Source organism: Mus caroli, chromosome 2 (genome assembly GCF_900094665.2).
Source record: "Mus caroli chromosome 2, CAROLI_EIJ_v1.1, whole genome shotgun sequence".
Classification (NCBI taxonomy): Eukaryota; Metazoa; Chordata; class Mammalia; order Rodentia; family Muridae; genus Mus; species Mus caroli.
The window spans coordinates 140,841,468-140,860,960 of NC_034571.1; the positions used below are offsets into that span (position 1 = coordinate 140,841,468).

Consider the following 19,493-nt stretch of genomic DNA (forward strand, 5'->3'; position numbering starts at 1 on the left):
TACAAGGTTTCTATCAGGAAGGGTAAATGGATTTCCTTATATTAGAAGGGTACTTCTCAAAGAAGATTATGTTTTGAAGGGGGAGGCTACTTTATCTCGCCATTCTTTAACACCTAATGGACAGATGTGGTGGCCCAGGCCTGCAACACCCACACTGGAGTGACAAAGGCAAGAGATGGGTGAGTTCCAGGCCAGCCTGAGCTCCATGGTGAGACTACCTCAAAAGCAATGCCCCAGTCATCTCAAAAGCCACACAACCCAGAAACAGAGTACTGAGAAACTGCCACATTATTTTGCTGCTCTGCTACTGGGTGCCATGTGAGCTCTGGCGCAGTTCAGCCTGTCTCCAATATGGAAGTGCCTTAGAGCCACAGCCTCACCAGGTACAGAAAAATCACTGTGTAACATCTTGAGAAGAGGGCACTTCACAGCACCTAGAATACATGTTGTTCTAGAAAGTTCTTCATTTGGTAGCTAATTCCACTGTCTGATAACTTAATTTTTATTTATTTTTAATTGTAAAAATTACTTTATGTATCTAAGCGTTTCTTTGCATGTATGTTTGTGTACCATGTATGTGCAAGTGCCCACAGAGCAAAGAAGGGGCATCAGAGCTCCTTGAACTGGGGTTACAGATGGTTTTGAGCCACCATATGGACAAAAGACTCGAACCAGGTCTTTGAAAGAGCAGCCAGTGCTCTTAACCACTGAACTATCTCTTCAGCCTCTAAGAGATAGCTTTATATAGTCAGCAATTTCTTCAGACATAAAGCCAAATTCATCTTTGGTGTTTACCTTTCAGAGTTTCTAAATTCAACTCTGCTTCTAATTAGCTCAGGCCCTTCCACACAAGACATCTATCGTGTCTGTCTACACTGCAAATATAAAATCACAGAGGAAAACCAAGGCCCAAGAGACTGTGACTGCAGCACATACAGTGAGGACCTCAGAGTGGAAGGGGGAAACAGACTTGACAGGGAGTGAACATAAGGGCATGTCCATTGAGCTTGGGTAGGTCATGATCAGTGAACGAGGAGAGCTAAAGCAAGGGTTTGTGGGGTAGGATCTCTCCCCTTTGCTCCTCTGCCACACAAGTGTACAACATCTGTCCCCTCCCTGCATACTTCCACCATGTGAGGACAGTAAAGGCTCACAACAAATGCCAGTACCTTGACTTTTCTAAGTTCTACTCTCCAGAACTGAAAAATCCACCCCTTTAAACTACTCAGTCTCAGACATTCTGTTGTGATGTCGCAAACCAGACTTATGACATCTAGAGCCAAGAGTGCTGGTGAAAGGCAGGAAGGGTGTCAATGGCAAAGGGTGCATTGTTTCATTTGGGGAGGCAGGAAGGGTGCCACCGGCAAAGAGTACGCTCTTTCATTTGGGGCTGGTTCTTTTCATGGTTGCACAGCTCTAATATGCAAACATTTTAAAAGATCAGAGCACACTTTAGACAGGTAAATTATTTGCTAGGTGAATAATATCTCAATAACACTGCTACTTCTGACTGCCAAATAAATGACCTGGGGCCATGTCACCCAAGGAATGGTAGGATGTCATTAAGCTATTCCAAAAAGGAAAGCTTTCAACCTCACCCTTCAGGTCCTTTTTCTCTATTTCAAATCCTCATTAAAATTCTTTTAAAGATTTGCTTCCTTTATGTATGTGTGTGTGCGCGCCTGGTGCCTGCAGAAACTAGAAGAGGGTGTCAGATCCCCTGGATCTGGAATTACAGATGGTTGTAAGCTGCCCTGTAGGTGCTGGGAACTGAACCAAGACCCTCTGGAAGAACAGCCTGTGCTCTTAACCTGTGAGCCATATCTCCAATCGAGCCAATATCTCCATCGACATTTCTTCTTCTTCTTTTTTTTTTTTTTCTAAAAGGCAATGAACTAATAGGATTCCCTAGTGGAAAAGTCCTCACACGAGAAGTTTCTCACTTTTAGTCACAGTTAACATGAGCTAGTCTTTCCCTGTGTCTTGTTTTCTGTCAAGAACCCAGAATCTTGAACTGTAATTACAGTCAGTGCAGCCATTCTTATTAAGTTTCTAAATAAAACTAGCTTAATTAAAATGTACCCTATCCTACTTTCAAGATGCAAACAACAGAACTCGTGTGCTGTGCTAAGCTCACACTCAGGTATTGCCACAACAGGACATTTTTAAAATTATTATAATAACCAGAGAGGATACTTCCTTCATCTCACAGAAGAGACACTGCCATCTGGAGGTCTGCAGCTCTCCATGGCCACTCAGCACAGAGGTGCAGCTCACTCCTGACTTTAAATCTAGAGATCTTTGTGAGAAGGCTGAAGGAGCTAGCTGGGTTGGATCAACAGACACCAGTTCTGATCAGAATTACAAGCACTCTCATTACTTGAGAAAGGGGGGCTGAAGGGAGGGCTTAGTGGTTAAGAACCCAAACTTCTTTTGCAGAGGACCTGAATTTGGTTCCAAGTACCCACAATGGGTAACTCACAACAGCCTGTAACTCTAGATATAGATCCCATGGCCTCTGACCTCAAAAGGTACCTGCATTCATATGCACATACCCATACAGACACACAAAAATCAATCTTAAAAATAAAACAAAACAAAACAAAAAAAAAAATGAAGAAAGCCAGGCATATATACCTGAAACCCCAAAACTTGGGAGGTAGAAGTATAATGATCAGACTTTCAAGGTCATCCTCAGTGAGTTCGAGGCCAGTCTGTGGTACATGAGAACCAGTCTCAAAATCAAACAGATAACAACAAACCAACAAACCATCTAGGGAAGACTCATCATCAAAAACCAAAACAAACAAACAAACAAACAAACACCAACCAGGATATAGGCTGGGGCTATGGCTCAGCTGGCAGAGTGCTTGCCTACTACGCTCAAAGCCCTGGGTACGATCCTCACCCAATCCATCTAAACTGCACAGGAAGGACCATATCTGTAATAGCAGCACTTGGGGAGTCAAGGCAAGGGCTTCAAAGGTTCAAGGTTATCATCCACAATATAACATGTCTCGGGCCCGCCTGGGATGCATGAGCCTTTCTTTGCCCCCAAGTGGGGTGGGTAAGCATTGGGTAGCCATATAAAAATAAAAGGTAGGCTACTGATAGGGTGAAGATTCTTGTCTGTCAACCTAAATTCAATTTCCAAACTATGCAAAGATGGAAGGAAAAAAACAGACTTCACAAACAAATAAAACTGCATACCTTTTGGAAAATATCTTTAATTAGCACATGAACACTAAATATTATGAGTTTTAAAGAGCAATACTCAGTATTTATATTCAAATAATCCAACTGATAGCTACCCTGAGCTCCACAGAGAGCAGAATATTCTTGGAAACACAACAGAGTTTGAAAAGAATCTCTGCTATGAGGTAACATGATGCCAGCATATGGCACCAAAGTGGCATGAAAAAAAGATAAACTGAGCTAAAGTAAGTGTTCTTTGGTATCAGGAGATTCTGACCTTGAACAAGGAGACACCTTCTCCACCAAGAAAGGAAACTCCAGCAGGCACAAGACCTGGCTCCCCCTGAGGCCTCAGCCTAGCACCCATTCATTTCAGAGGCCAAAGCTCCTTGGCCACTTACTGAGTAAAGAGCTGCTGAGGTCAGTCACTGTAGACCAAGGCCCATGGCAGCCATCTAAGGGCCAGTGAAGAGCAAAGCTGTCAGAAGTTAATTAATCCCCAAATCCTCTCAAGTCCTATTATTTCCCCACCCCAAGTAATCACTGTTTGGAGCACAGAGCACACTGGCAACTATAATACAAACTATTTTAAAACTGTGGGTGGGAGGAGGGAGGTATCAAAGTAGACTGGAGTGGATTAATGGCACACACATCATGAGATGTACCCAAAAGGAAAAGGTGACAACTGCAGAGGCAGAAATAAAGCTGCCTCTAAAAATCACAAGATATTAGAGTAGAAATATCTCAAATAGTTACAGCTATGGCAATGTATCTGTGTGCAGGCACAACCAGAGAGAATTCAGGTCTATAATCCGGATACCCTGAGGGCTGCTACAAAGACAAGAACCACTGTGCTTAGTACTGGGATGATAGTGAGGTATGTAGACGGGAGGCTGTCACCCAGGGCAATGCTTCTTCACCAGCTGGAACAACTCAGCCTATCCTGCAGCAAGAGGTCAGACCAGGGCCCGGCACACAGGTTACAATGACAGCACTGGCTGTGAGTGTGCTGATGGAAGAATCTGTCCACATCACTGGTTTTTTGGTGTTCTGTTTGTTTCTCGGGGGGGGGGGGGGAGTTGCTACTGATGTTTGTTTTGACACAAGGCCTTGCTCTATATAGGCAAGCCTTAAACTCAAGATCCCCCTACCTCTCCAGTCCTAGAATTCCAGACATGCAGTAGTGAGCCCAGCTCCACATAGCAATTTTTAATAAGCTGTTCATGTGTTCCTCAAGGTAGCAAGCAAAAATAGAAAATATTGGGAAAGGAGAGACAAATTCACTCACTCTCTGCTTAAAAGTATCTCTGCCATAAATATGAAAAAGGAGAGAGGATACGAAAGCCTGAAAAAGTCCTAAGAAATCATACTATTACTATTAACTATCTTCCTTAAAAATCTATAATGTATATATAAGTCTATATAAATATGTATATATTGTTTACATGAAATTTTCTCATCTGGGTTGAAAGTGTTCCCTCCAAGAGCCAAAGACGATATAACAAAAATGTCTAAAACTTGGCATGAAAAGCCCTCTTTTGAGCTATTGGTTGATCAGTATCTCAAATACCACAAGCTATTGATATTGCCACTGATTGCCTCCAAGGGGTGCAAGTAAAGTCTCTATTGCTGAAGACACCTGAGCTGGAACTGACCTGAATGTCTCCTCCCCGAGGCCTAGTGTTTATGGTACCAAAAAGCACCAAGCAAGCATCCAAGGGAGAAAGACAAGCAACAGTCCTACTCAGCTATGATGCCTATGAACCACAAAGACAAACCAGCAACACTATAACCCTAGGGGTGCAATACTAGCACTCATACCATGGCAGCAACCAACAGCTCTGTAATTAGACGTAAGACCTGCTCAACAAGAAGGATATCTACCTGACACTGGAAACCTTGCCACTCCCCAGGGCTAGTAAAGTCATAGATCTTGAAGGAGCACTGACAACCTCCACTTTACTAAACAGCAAAACCATAACTTGTACATTCTAAATGTTTGTCCTTATACTTACAGACAAGTCTAGTCTTCACCACTCTTGAAGGAAACCTCTTGGCAACAAGATGGAGACCAGTATAGAAAGCCATGACCAATAAGAACAAACCTGTGGAACCCAGTCCCAATGGATACACCTACAAAAACAACTCCCCTAAGGCTCAGGGAACACTGAGGAAGAGGGGGCCGAAAGATTTTAAGAGCCAATCAGGAAGCTTGTGTGAGATTACTGTCTCCTAGGAACATCAGAAGCTATAACCATAGTCTCACCAACATCACAGCCTAAACATGAGCTGAATAAAAATAACAGTAGACATACCCAAGTAGATGAGGGGGTAAAGCCCGCAAGGTTTCAACCCTTCACAAAGAACTACATGCGACTAAGGAATGGGAGTGAGAGAAATAGTCTTCCCTAGGGAAGGATTACCAATTGATTATCCAATTTTTTTTTAAAATTAAGTATTTTCCTCGTTTACATTTTCAATGCTATCCCAAAAGTCCCCCATACCCACCCTCCCAATCCCCTACCCACCCACTCCCCCTTCTTGGCCCTGGGGTTCCCCTGTACTGGGGCATATAAAGTTTGCAAGTCCAATGGGCCTCTCTTTGCAGTGATGGCCGACTAGGCCATCTTTTGATACATATGNAGCTAGAGACAAGAGCTCNNGGGTACTGGTTANTTCATATTGTTGTTCCACCTATAGGNTTGCAGTTCCCTTTAGCTCCTTGGGTAATTTCTCTAGCTCCTCCATTGGGGGTCGTGTGATCCATCCAATAGCTGACTGTGATCATCCACTTCTGTGTTTGCTAGGCCCTGGTATCGTCTCACAAGAGACAGCTATATCATGCATGGCTTATACATGCATACATTATACAGACTAAGCAGGAAATGGGTCACTTGAGTGGGCCTTGATATTTACTGCTGGACCCTGTTTCCTGTATGGTCTCTGCTTCCTGTTCTGTAGGTGAGGAGTCCCAGCCACACGATCCTGCAGTAATGAAACCACTTCCTATCACACCTCTACCATGATGGACTTCTCTCAAACCTCAAGCCAAATAAATTCTTAAGTTGATTTAATAAGATATCCTGCCACAGCAAAAAGTAAATGATAAAACATCTGTATCTGAAGTGGGGTTATTGCAGAGATAAACCTGTTCATGTGGCTGATTTGCAGGAGAAATGTGGAGGAGATTGGAGACACAGACTAGCAAAGCCCCAGAGTGCTATAAATAGAGATTAATGTGCTATTGCAGTGGGGGTAGGGAAGGATGCTGATACAAATGTGAACAGTGAGGGTGTGACTCATTGGGTTTCAGAGAGAAACAAGGACTCTATCAGGAACGGGGCCATTTGTGGCACATTCTGGCAAAGAATCTACCTAGGTTCTGCCCCGTCCTGAAAACGTGCATGAGGGTGAATTAAAAAGTAACGGACTATGTACTTTGTAGAATTCCAAGACACAACAATATCCAGGCTATAGAATGGTCACTGCTTAGTGCCCTTAGCCAGATTTAGGTGGACAAATAGAGTAGAAAGACCGGGAAAATAGGGTTTCTAGAGGAAAGGAATATGAACAGTTTGAAACCTGTGGGCAGCTCCGTGGTGGTGGCACCACCAGGGTGGTGGTGGCTCACACCTTTAATCTCAGCACTTGGAAGTTCCAGGCCAGCCTGGTCTACAGAGCGAGCTCCAAGATGGTCAGGGCTACACAGAGAAACCTTGTCTCAAAAAACAAAAACAAAAACAAAAACAAAAACAAAATAAAAGCTGTGGGTTAACATGAGCTTCGAGAAAGCATCTGCCAAGTGTTAAAGAGACTACAGCCAAGAAAGAGAAATCACAGACACTGAGTAGAATAGGAAAAGTGTCTTAGCAGGGGGTGGGGAGGGAGCATGGCTACACACACCAAGAACTTCAGAACTTGTTTGAAAACCCTGCATATTAAAACTACTTTTATTCTGTATTGAAGTTCACTGAGATGTATAGACTTTAGATCTAGCCATTCTTGCTGTATGTTTTCCTCCTACAAGTGTTTTACAATAAAGCTTTAATAAAATAATTTTATATGTGCATTTATATGTATCAGACTTCAGGTAAGTGCGTAGTGGACAGAGGACAACTTTCAGGAATTGGTTCTCTCACCTCTTTGAAGTGGGGTCTCCCTTGTTTTTGCTGCTAGGCTGCATACTACAGACTCGCTGGCCTGAGAGCTCCCAATTGATTCTTATGTCTCTATTCCACATTCTAACTCATAGGAGTGCTGGGATGACAGATGCATGCTACTGCAATCTAAGCTACTTAGTGAGTTTAAGGCCAGTGTGGCTACATGATGCTTTGGCTTGCAAAGAAGGATGGAGGGAAGGAAAGGGGAGGGAAGTAAGTTCGACAGAGAGTCTCTAAGGTATCTTGCTCTAAGAGACCCACCTAGAGAAATGTTCTTCCAAGCTTAGATAACTCAGCCATGGCCCAAGACGAAAGGCTACATCCCAAGCAAGCAGAATCTGGCACTGTACACATGGTAATGGTTTTGGAGGAATGAAAAATATAAGTAATAGGGTCATATAGGCTTGCTCTAAAGTCTTAGAAGATGCTACAACAAAACAGCATGTGGCTAGATTCCCTGCAAGGAGGCTCTGAGAAGCCACTGCACAAAGCCATGAAAGTGAAACCTGAGTTGTAATGAGGACCTCAGGCTAAGGGACAGCTGCTGTGGGATTTACTCTTAATGTTTAGGAGCCTGCCTAAGGACTGAGTAACTACCAGGTTCTCAGCATCTCAGCGTGATGTGGCTCTTGTTACTATCTCAAAGTTCACTTAATAAATTCTGACTTTTTTCTTCCATCCCCTGCTTCTGGTGCTACAGAGGACCTGACTAAAACAGAAGTATGGGATAGATTTGTAGTTACCAAGGTTTGGGAAGGGTTACGGGGCAGGAGAAGGCAGGGGGGAGGGGGAGGGTGATTAACAGGTACAGGTATGTAGGTGATCTCATGGAAGAATGCCTCATGTTCTACAGCACAGCAGGATAAATACTGTTGACAACATTTCAAAATAGCCAGTGGAAACGATTCTGAATTTTCTCCACAGAGATATAAAAAGTATCTTGGGGTGATTAATTTTGACAACTGCTCTGGTATGCACAACACAGTTAACATTGAAATGTCACATTGTAGTACATTTATGTGCCATTTGAAAACAACATGTTTATTAAACAAGTAGGAGAAGGGAGATAGTCTTTAAGATATTCCCAGGCCAAGGGAGAGGGGAAGCAGCAATCAGAAGTTCCTTCATTTTTCCATTAAACTGATGACAGAGTTCAGTGTTCAGCATAAAAGTCTAAAAGTCCAGGGCTTGGATCTTGCTCAGACCACATGCACATAATACCATTCACAGCCTGCTCAGAGAGGCAGTGACATCTTCAACTAGAAGACGAGGAGAAGCAACCAGGTTGGTTGCTAGCACATGCCAACAAAAAGGTGCCTCAAAGCTCACTCCTGTACATTCAGATTCAACTTTCTGAGAACTTTTCATTGTTTCTGCTTATTTAAGGGGGTGGGTGAGAGATCATGGATTTTCAAGCAGAACACTTCACTCCACATTTAACAACTGGCTAACAAAAGTATTAATTGAGTTTAATTTCCTGAATAAGGTAAGAGGATAGGTATGGGTAGTGGAAAAGGCTGACTGGACTTCTGGCAATACTCTGAAGCTCCACCTTCATAGGAAGAGTATGCACCAATAAGAGCTAATAACAGAAGGGTGGTTTAAACAAACAAACAAACAAACAAAGATAGGTAAATAAGAAAGCAAAGGATAGCATCAATTCAAAAAACTTCCAATCCAGTTCCACACAACCGGATCTGACTAGTGACATTCTAAACCCATCTACCCAGGTGTGGTGGTGGCACACACCTTTAATCCCAGCACACAGGAGGCAGTGGCTTGAGCGTGAGTTCGATGCCAGCTGTATATATATATATATATATATATATATATATATATATATATTGAATTATAGCCAGAGCTACATAGTGAAACTTTGTCTAAAAAAAGTTACCTTTATAAAATGTAATCTTTGACATGAATTTCAATCTTTATAAAATATTAATAACTGCTATAACTCCCAAAGGATAATGTTACCTAAATATAAAAACGTACAAACAAGCCCGGCGGTGGTGGCGCACGCCTTTAATCCCAGCAGTCGGGAGGCAGAGGCAGGCGGATTTCTGAGTTCAAGGCCAGCCTGGTCTACAGAGTGAGTTCCAGGACAGCCAGGGCTACACAGAGAAACCCTGTCTCGAAAAACAAAAACAAAACAAAACCCCCAAAAAACAACAACAACAACAAAAAAAAAAACCGTACAAACACAACCTGCATATAGGAAACCTCCACTCAAATGGAGCTAAGGAGAAACAAATCCAGTGTGCACGGCTCCTGCTGTAAGTCGGGAGGAGGTCTGTGGGCCAAAGGGCTAAGATTCAGGGAGAGCCACTCCCCAGCAAGGGAGCCCTGACTTAGGAATCCCTAGGCCAGGCATAGACCTGAAGGGTCAGTTCAGTTCAGGTCAGGAAACTGAAAAAGAGTGCCTTGGACAAAGCCACAGTCTCCAGAAGACTGCCTTTGGGAGAGAGGGAGGGAACTCCTTACCAGGTGGCAGAGCAAGGAGAGAAGGCAAGGCAAGCTGCAGAGATCAGTTCAGTCTTGCCTAAGGAAGGGGGCCTCTAACTATTGCTCCACGGTGCCACTCCTTCCGGACACTGTACCCAACTCTACAGCAGCAAAGTCTCCTCTCCGACTACAGAAGCCCATGCTGCCACCTGCTGCTGCTGGCTGTGGGGCGCCAAGGAAGTCTTGGGTGAATGTGTAATGTTGACATTGGTTTGGCTATGTCTAGGATTCAACATCTCAGATCCATGAGAAATTGGCAAAGCCTTCCCCACATGGGTCACCCTCAGCAAAGGCTTCCTACAGCCTGAAACTGTACAGAGAGCACTAAGACTAGCAAATCTCTACTGTGTGCTGTACACAGCAATCACGCTGAGGTTCTAGGTTGTTGCATAGCTGGTACTCTCCATCAGAGCATGGCCCACCTATAGGTGTGTCTATGTGCCTGTCCTTTCTTCTTTCGATCCTTGGGGCCCCTTATCAGCGTCAAGGGCAAGTCCTGCTGGACTCAGTGGGAGGCAGTCCAGGAGACTGACTGACTCCACGTACTTAGAGTCCTCCAAAGAGGGAAGAGGAAACAAATGTTTTAGCCAGAATCTCGGAAAATTCCCAAGATACAAAGAATACCTGAATCCAAACACTGAACCAGTCAACCTTGTACTAAGGTCCACTGAGAAATCCTGGTAAGCTACCCAATTCCATAAATAAAGAAAATCTCTGGACTCCTGTATCAAAAGGCAAAGGTGCTTATAAACCTAAAAAAAATCAAGTTAGGATTGGTTTCAATGCTATCGTACACAGCTGACAGCTGAATTTTCCAAGAACTAAAGAGAGAAACAAAGTCACACTGCTATCAAATAGCGAGTTAAGCCATTTGTCACGTGCCACTAATAAAACCCCAAACTTCAGGTGCAACCCTATAGGAGGAACAGCAGTATGAACTAACCAGTACCTCCTGAGCTCGTGTCTCTAGCTGCATATGTAGCAGAAGATGGCCTAGTTGGCCATCATTGGGAGGAGAAGCCCTTGGTCTTGCAAAGATTATATGCTCCAATACAGGGGAACACCAGGGCCAGGAAGGGGGAGTGGGTGGGTAGGGGAGCAGGGAGGGGGTAGGGTATAAGGGACTTTCAGGATAATATTTCAAATGTAAATGAAGAAAATATCTAATAAAAAAATTGTTTAGCCAGGCATGGTGGCACACGCCTTTAATCTCAGCATTTGGGAGGCAGAGGCAGGTGGATTTCTGAGTTTGAGGCCAGCCTGATCTACAAAGTGAGTTCCAGGACAGCCAGGGCTATACAGAGAAACCCTGTCTTGAAAATCCCCCCCCCAAACCAAAAAAACAAAAAAAACAAAAAACAAACAAACAAACAAAAAAGAGGAGCAGAGAATGTCAGTCGGTGGGCACTGGATACATTTTATTACAGATCTAAGACTAAAGGACATAATGAGAAAGGTTAAAAAAATAAAAATGCAAAGGATTTTGTATTTGTCTAAATGCAAATAGCAAAACTCCCACACCAAGCCAACAAAAGCAGGCAGTGGAGGAAGGAAAAGGCACACACACTTTCAAGTACACGGGGGGGATAGGTGTTTTCAGAACAAATGAAATAGCAAGGTCTAAGTAAGGAGCAGGAGCTGGACTATTTTTAAAAGCCTTATGTCATAAATGTAACAGTTGAACAAACCCCAAACATCTTCAAATAAAGAGATCACAAAAGAATCAGATAAATTATAATATACAGTAAATCCAACAAAATGCTTCAACAGTTGAGAACCAGTCACATCAATATCCCTTTCAGAGTTGCTCACAAAACAGAGCCACAGAAGAGGCACAGCTAATGTAAGTCTCTTCTGAAAGGCTTAAGATACAGAGCCAGAAATGCCCCAGAGAGCAGAACAGTTGCCTCCGCTGCTCTTACAGAGGATACAGACTCAATTCCCAGCACCTATAAGGCAGTTCACAATTGTCTGTAACTTCAGTTTCAGAAGATCTGACATCCTTTTCTGGCCTCCTTGGGCACCAGGCACGCATGTGGTGCAGACATACATGTAGGCTAAATACCTATCTATGTAAAATAAAAAATAAATTAAAATGATTTTTAAAAGGTGGTATAAAAAACATACACCAGAAGTCTGGTCTACATAACTGAGTCTAGGCCAGCCAGAGGTAAACAGTGAGACTCTATGTTAAATATAAAACAAAACCAGCACACAACAGCCAACTCTGTTATCTGTGTCACAACACACGCTCAAATAGCCCTGCCAATTCACCCGCAGGACGGTTGTGATGTTGGTTCTTTCCTAAGGGCCCTCATTCTACACCCAGGGTTCTTTCCTAAGGTGCCTCATTCTATACCCAGGGTGTCCCCTTCTTAATGTCTCAAGAGAATAAAGACTCAGCAGAAACACAGGATAGGCCTGCAGTTTCAGGGGAAGTATATGTCCTTTCCACTTAACTTCCCCAGAGTCACAAAGCCATCATCACAGCTTGTGGGGAAAGAGGAGCACGCTGACACAGGACACATGGCCACTGGATGACTCTTTCTTATATAACACATAGTCACAACTTAGGAAATGTACACAATTTAAAAGCATGTACGACATGTTTAAAAACATCCTATTTATTCTAGAATGGACATGGTAGATTTTGGACTCAAAAGCATCATGTAAGATAAAATAATACTAAAGATAAAGATCATAATGGAATTGTATTAGCTGAATAACGCAATAGTCACCTTCTTAAAGCAGAAACTATAGGAGATCCACAGAAACACACAAAGACAAGACATTAACACGCTTCTCTCAGTCCAAAGCATGTCAAATAAAAACACAAATGGCCTACTCCTAATTATATAATCAGTAGTTAGATATTATAGATCTGTATCAAACTGAGAAGCAAGCATCCACCTTCATATGACCATTCATGAGCACTGATAACATATTAGGCAGCAAAGAAAGAAGAAAGATCAATGTTGGTTTTCTAATCACAAGGAAATAAAACAGAAATTTAACCAAAAAAAAATTTTAAAGTCTCTTCTGTCTAGAAGGATGCCCCCAGCAACTCCTAGACCAAAGAGCAAACAGAGTTAAGATCAAAGCACTATGTTTCAGGTTCTACAGTATACAGTCAAAGCAGTTTAAGAATTCACACCTACATCAGATTCATACAAGCAAATTAGAGACAGTAAATTAATACCCCTGCAAAAAACATAGCCAGAGGGAAAAATAAATGGTAAGGAAAATCAAAAGCAACAGAAAGAGAAATAAGGTAAAAGGCACGCAAGCAGCAGAGCAGATGAGGATACTTACTGGCTGCTGGAGAATAAAGGATCAAAAACTCAAGGGAGAAGAGGGAGGAAATCATAATGCAAAAGTACATACCAAGAATCAAAAAAGAAAATACTGAAAAAGAACTTAGAAATTAAAAAAGATTCTGGCATAACTCTGCAAGTTGAGTTTTGATTAAATGAATAATTTTCTGAGAAAATGTAATTTACTAAAATTAACTTTAGAACAAATAGTGCATTTAAATATTCCAAATTTCACACACACACACACACACACAAAACAAAACAAAACAACACAACACAACCAATATGAGTGAAAGAACTTATTCACTGGGCTAGGGAGACACTCAGAGTTGGGAATGACCACACACACATCTGTAATCCCAGCACCGTGCAGGGGTGTAGCCAGGAGTACTGCTGGTGTATATGCTGGCCATCAGCCTTGTGCCAGGTTCAGAGAGATACATCCCCTTTCTCAAGAGAATAAAGCACAAAGTGTTAAAGGAGAGACATTTGCCATTCTCCTCTGGCTTCTGGATGTGTACACATATACCACAAATGGTGAAAACAAACCAAGAAAGGAAATGAAAATACACACTTACAAACCCAACAGTTTCACTCTAAGTGTAGCTACACAACCCATAAAAAACCATAGGAAAAGAGAGAAACACTTAAACTCATTTTCTAAGATACCTACAACATCAACATTTCAACCTCATAAAGGCTATACACAAAGAGTCCCAAGTAAGATAATTCTAAATAAACTGTGTAAAAACAGATTCCAAAAAAGCTTGTTAAGAAAGAAAGAAAGAAAGAAAGAGAGAGAGAGAAAGAGAGAGAGAGAGAGAAAGAAAGAGAGAGAGAAGGAAAGAAAAGGAAAAAAGAAAGAAAGAACCAATAGTTTGTTACCATTACTCTGGGAGGCTCAAGCAGGCAGAATGATCACAAATTTGAAACCAGCTTGGGCTATAGTAAGACCCTCAAAGCATCTCAGAGGAGTTTATTCCAAGAACGAAAGGACAGTTTAACAGGAGCCCACTCACACTAATCAAGATATTGGTAATTTAAAGGAAAAAAATAATTTTTATCTCCACAGATATTGCTAAGGTTTTTCAAATAAAACAATGGCCCATGATGAAAAATACCCAGTAAAACAGGATTCTGTTCCCTACTATGAGAAATATGCCTTAATTCAAACAATATTGACTAATTAATTATATGTAAGATTTTCATTGTTTTGATAAGTTCTACATGAAAACAGAAAAGTTAGCATTCTGAAATTCTAATTTCCACCTTGAACTTCCTCTGAACCGTGTGAGCTGCTGAAATTTTTTTGAATGTAATGCTGATCTTCTCATCAAATCAATGAACACAGTTCTGAAGGCCTAACTGTATAAAGTCCCCTGTGATTAGGATAACACTGTGATCTGGTGACATGGGCACCCATGGTTTACCCATTTTTTTGCTGGTTTTTTTTTTTTTTTAAAAATGCCAGTTTGGGGGGAGGGGGCTAGAGTTTCTATTGCTGTGAGAAGACACAGTGATCAAAATCAACTCTGAGATGGGAAAGGTTTATTTGGCTTACATGTTCCAGGTCCTAGTTCAGTGATGGAAACCAAGGCAGGAACCTGGAGGCAGAACCCGAAGCAAAACCCATGGAAGAATACTGCTTACTGGCTTGCTCTTCACGGCTTACTCAGCCTGCTTTCTTATCTAACGTAGGACCTAGTCCTGTGGGCTGTACCCTCCCACTCTGCATTAACCATTAAATTAGGAAAATGCCTACAGACCAATCTAGGGAGACATTTTCTCAACTGCAGTCATCTTTCCAGATAACTCTAGCTTGTGTCAGGTTGACATAAACAATCAACCAGGAATTATTTGCAATCATAAGTTTCATGAATAATTCTCATGAAATAAATATTTGAAAAAAATCAGAAGTACAAAATCTATATCCATATCTTAGTTCTTAAGTTATAAGAAGTATGCACAAACACGCTCATGTAAGTTCATCTTCGTAAGTAACGAAGAGAGTCTACATTTACTCTCCTGTTTTTGAGACAGGCTGATATGAAACCCAAGATCCTCCTGCTTCAGCCTCTAGATTATTGGGTGAGCACATTCATGATTTTTTTTTTTTTTGGTATTATTNTTTTTCCTATTCTTTTTGTTTTTTGGGGGTGGTTTTTTTTTTTTTCCTATTCTTTTTGTTTTTTTGGGGGGGTTTTTTTTTTTTTTTTTGAGATATTTCTCTACATAGCCCTGGCTGTCCTTGGGTTCACTATGTAGACCAGGCTGGCCTTGAACTCACACAGATCTACCTGCCTCTGCTTCCCTAATGCTGGTATTTAAGGTGTGTGTCACCACATCCAGATGATTAATGACTTAAAAAAAAAAAACCTGAATCTACATTTAAGTATTAATCATAACTGAGAAAGATGTAAATGCTCTCTCTCAAAGCTATCACATGACTGTGCTAAACATGGAAACGCAATCTTCGATGAAATAAAAACAAGAGAACAATATGGATCTAGTCTACAGTATCTAAGAAATACCTGAATCTTCACAGACAGACATGAAGTAGACCCATGTTTTGTTGCAGTAATCCAAAAGGATCCTTCATTAAATTTACACCGAGACGACCTCGTTTATTAGCCCTGAGACTGAGGAGCATTGACAAGGAACTATCAGGGGGTTGAGAATATATCTCAGTGGCAGGGTAAACGTTTGCCTAACAAAGTACAAGGCCTGGGGTTACATCCCTAGCACTGCCAACAAACAAACAAAGGAAGCTCAGAAACACTTTCCTATCATTCGCTAAGTATGGCTTTCTTCAGTGTGCTCTGTGCCCTCACTGCAGGTTCCCCTAGTAACAAATGAAGATAGCAAGGAGGTCTTTGCACTTGGAAAGTATCCTATTGTCAGTCTGGCCAGCTGAAGATCATTCTAGCAGTTCCCTGAGATGCTAAATTAAACTTTGAAATTAACTATTACAAATTTCCACAGCTCCACTCTGGCAATGCACTAAGTGAAATTTTGACTTTTTCAGTGGTGGTCTTACACCGTGCTCTTCAGAAAAAGTGAGACTTAATTTGACTGCACAGCTACAAAGAAAACAAACAAACAAACCAAAACCAAAAAAAACAAAAAACAACAACAACAAAAAAAACCAACCAAACAAAAACAGTTACTCTTTTACTCTTTAACCGGGAATAAGACAGAAAACCAAACAGAAGTAACATTGGTTGCAGGCATGTCTGCATCCTTTCAAGTGGTTTTCTTGTAGGGGAGCTGCAGGAGGCTTCGCTGAGGGATAAACGTACTCATGCTCACCCCCCTCCCTCAACCTCCAGCTACCAAGCTGAAGAAGCTTCCAATAGACTCACTCTCGTGGACTTCCTTGCATATTTCCATCTAAAGCAACAACAGAAAGGCAGAGTTATGTAACAACACTGAGAACATAGTATTATCACAAAAGCGGTGTTTGGGATACAGGAGATGAAGTCAAGCTACGCTCTAATCTGCAGTTAGGAGATTAACAGTCAGTGACGTGAAACATCTGCAATAAGCCAAATGCCTTTTTAAATGTCTGACACATCCTTAAATCATCACCTGTCCATCTCTTAAGCAGGAGCGCTGGTGATACTTGTCATGATTAATTCCCTGTTAACTTGAGAGTCTCACATGGGGATGGATAGCACTACTGTAAATGAGGGATAGAACCAAAGAGGGGTGGGGCAGGGCAACACGCAAGGTGATGACAGATGCTTGCAATAGCACACCCACAGGACCATTGTAACTAAAAGAGAAATAGGTCTAGTTTGGGGTTTCAAATACTTATATACTTATAACGAATCTCACAAAGCTCTACATATTCTTCTCTTAAGCTTTTCAGAACCAAATATGACTAGAAACCTCCCAGTCCTGAGTACAAAGGACACTTAACCTGGCTAAGACTCTTAAGGTATTTATTCATTTAGGCTAGTGACCACACTTTTGGCTCTGAAATCCCATAAAACTCAATCCATCTGCCCTTCTGCTTCTTTCATAAGAGGGACTGCCAGCTCTGATAACTATGTGGATAATCATGCCACAGCCATCTCCAACACCCACAGGTCTAAGTATTTTATAAACTCATTGATTATTAATCACAAGACACACTGGATTATAGCAGAAGAAACTGAAGCCCAAAGAAGCAAAGCTAACCTTTTCCAGGTTCCAAACCCCACGGTAACAACCTGGACTGCTGTTTCTAAGTGACTCCACACAAACTGAGCGTGGATGAGAAATGAAAGTCTTCCTCCCTGGCCTGCCACTGACAGGGCAGCAATGGCCCAAAAGATGTTTCTTCAGAAATAAAGATTCCTCAAAATCCTTTTCGATGAGTGTCTCAAGATTTGACCTAGTTTCCTCAAAACAATGCTCCTCTTGACCAAAATTAAATGTCCATAACTGGCTCAAGGAAGCACATCCCGTTGTGGAATGTGTATTAACACCATCTCCCAAGGTGAGCTACTCTGCCATTTAATTTCACACAGACTGAATGCAATCCAGTGTGTGTTTTGTGACTCACAGACAAGAATTAGTCTTTGGCACTTGCAATGCTCCTTGTCCCTTTGAAAGGGGAAGCAGTACCTGTAACTTACACCTACACTTCCAAGCTTCATATGACATGAGAAATTTAAGAACTAGCAGTGACAAATGCCCTTAGGGGTCTCCAATTATGGTCTTCTTCTCTATCTTGGCAGACCATGGTACCATAAACTGTATCAAAGTGACCCTAAGCATTTCCTGGAGATGCAAACATAATGGGGCTCAATTAAACTATTAGATAATAATTAATGTAATTAGTAGTCGGATGAATGAAGTAAAAATAAAAGTCAAAGTTCATTGGGTACATTTTCAGCGCTTAGTGTCTATACTGAATTTTTACAGACACTGCGTCTCACAATGCAGCAGTTAAGTATGTACCTCTAGTCCCTCTCGATAATTAAAATCTGTTCTTGGTACAGATCTTTCGCTTTCAAATGGGAGGAAAAAAAGAAGAGGCACACGTAATTTCTACCGCTGTCATAAACAGCTGAATCATTCGCATAATCAACAGCCCAGAATTCTTCCACAAGCTCTCAGTGCAGGTTCTGCTTTTTGAAAGCTCAGAATGTAAAACAAACCCTTCCCTACCAAGGTATGTAAGAATTAAACAAAATCACGGGATTCCCAAAAGATACTTTGACTTTAAAAAGGCGCAACGTTACATACAGTTCATCAAACGGGAGGCCCGACCTACGGATACAAGTCACTCTGGCAAATGAAAAACACACCGAAGAGGATATGATTTCAAGGCCCTTGGGCCAAGGCCAGCGGGCAAGTGCCCGGGATACAGGGGCGCAGACTTCGCGCTCCCCATGAGCCGCCAGCAGCTGCCAAACTCCAGGTTGAATTCCAGAACCTCACAGTCCTGGCTCCCCCAGGGGATTTATGGCCCCAACCAGGGGAAATGAATAAATCTGGTCTACCAGGAGGGGTGGTATCCTCGAAGAGGCAGCTCGGTGCGGACCCTGGGAGCTAGCACCGGACCGTTGGCGACGCAAGGGACTTGGGGGACCACAGAGATCTCCGAGGACGCGTAGGTGTTCTGGGTTGTTTAAGGATGCCTGGGGATTTTGAGCTAGGGGTTCTCCAGGTGTGGGTGAGGGGTGTCCAAGGCCTGAGGATCCCCAAAAGGTTCTGGGGCTTGAAGTGTTTGCTGACTGGAGAGACACCCCAGACACGGCCCAAGGGATGCGATGAGGCCCTGGATGCTACGGGACCCAAATCAGAGCGTGGGCCACTGGGAATCCCGTAACCCTAAGCAGTTGCGCGAGGTACTCTGCGGTGGCTGCCGGCTGGGCAGGGGATCGGGCACTAAGACCCCTAAGGGCAAGACCTCTGGCGCTCACCCGAACAACCCTCGGAGGAAAGAGTGGGAAGCCTTCACTCGCTTCTCGGCCTCCGCCATAAGCTGGACCGCTTCTCGCTCCTTCCCTGCGTTGTCCATGTCACCCGCTGCAGCCAAAGCCTCCTCTGCTGACTTGCGAGGCTCCCGGGACGACTTAGCCCTCCCTCCAGCAAGTGCGGACACGCAGGCGCGGCACGCGTGGCCTTTCGGGATCTGTAGTCCTGCATTCCACCTTAATGCCAGCTTGTCAGAGGCCACAACTACAGTTCCCAGCAGGCTGCTGGGCAGGGCCGGGAGTTCTCCCGGACTCCCTGGAGGAGGGGTAAGGGGCGTGGCCTTCTGGAGGGGGTCTTGGGCCTTGGACCCTTGGAGGTAGACTTCAAGGTTGAGAGAGAGAGAGAGAGA

The 19,493-nt window shown here is 42.8% G+C and overlaps 1 protein-coding gene across 1 annotated transcript in view; it reads right to left on the reverse strand.

The window, feature by feature from the left end:
- Napb (NSF attachment protein beta) overlaps positions 1-19,262 on the reverse strand; it is a 41,023-nt gene extending 21,761 nt beyond the window's left edge. Inside the window, exon 1 of the mRNA XM_021155984.2 lies at positions 19,090-19,262. Coding sequence (XP_021011643.1) covers positions 19,090-19,187 — 98 coding nt within the window. The 5' untranslated portion in view covers positions 19,188-19,262. The remainder of the gene's footprint in view (positions 1-19,089) is intronic.
- Positions 19,263-19,493: the final 231 nt, after the last annotated feature.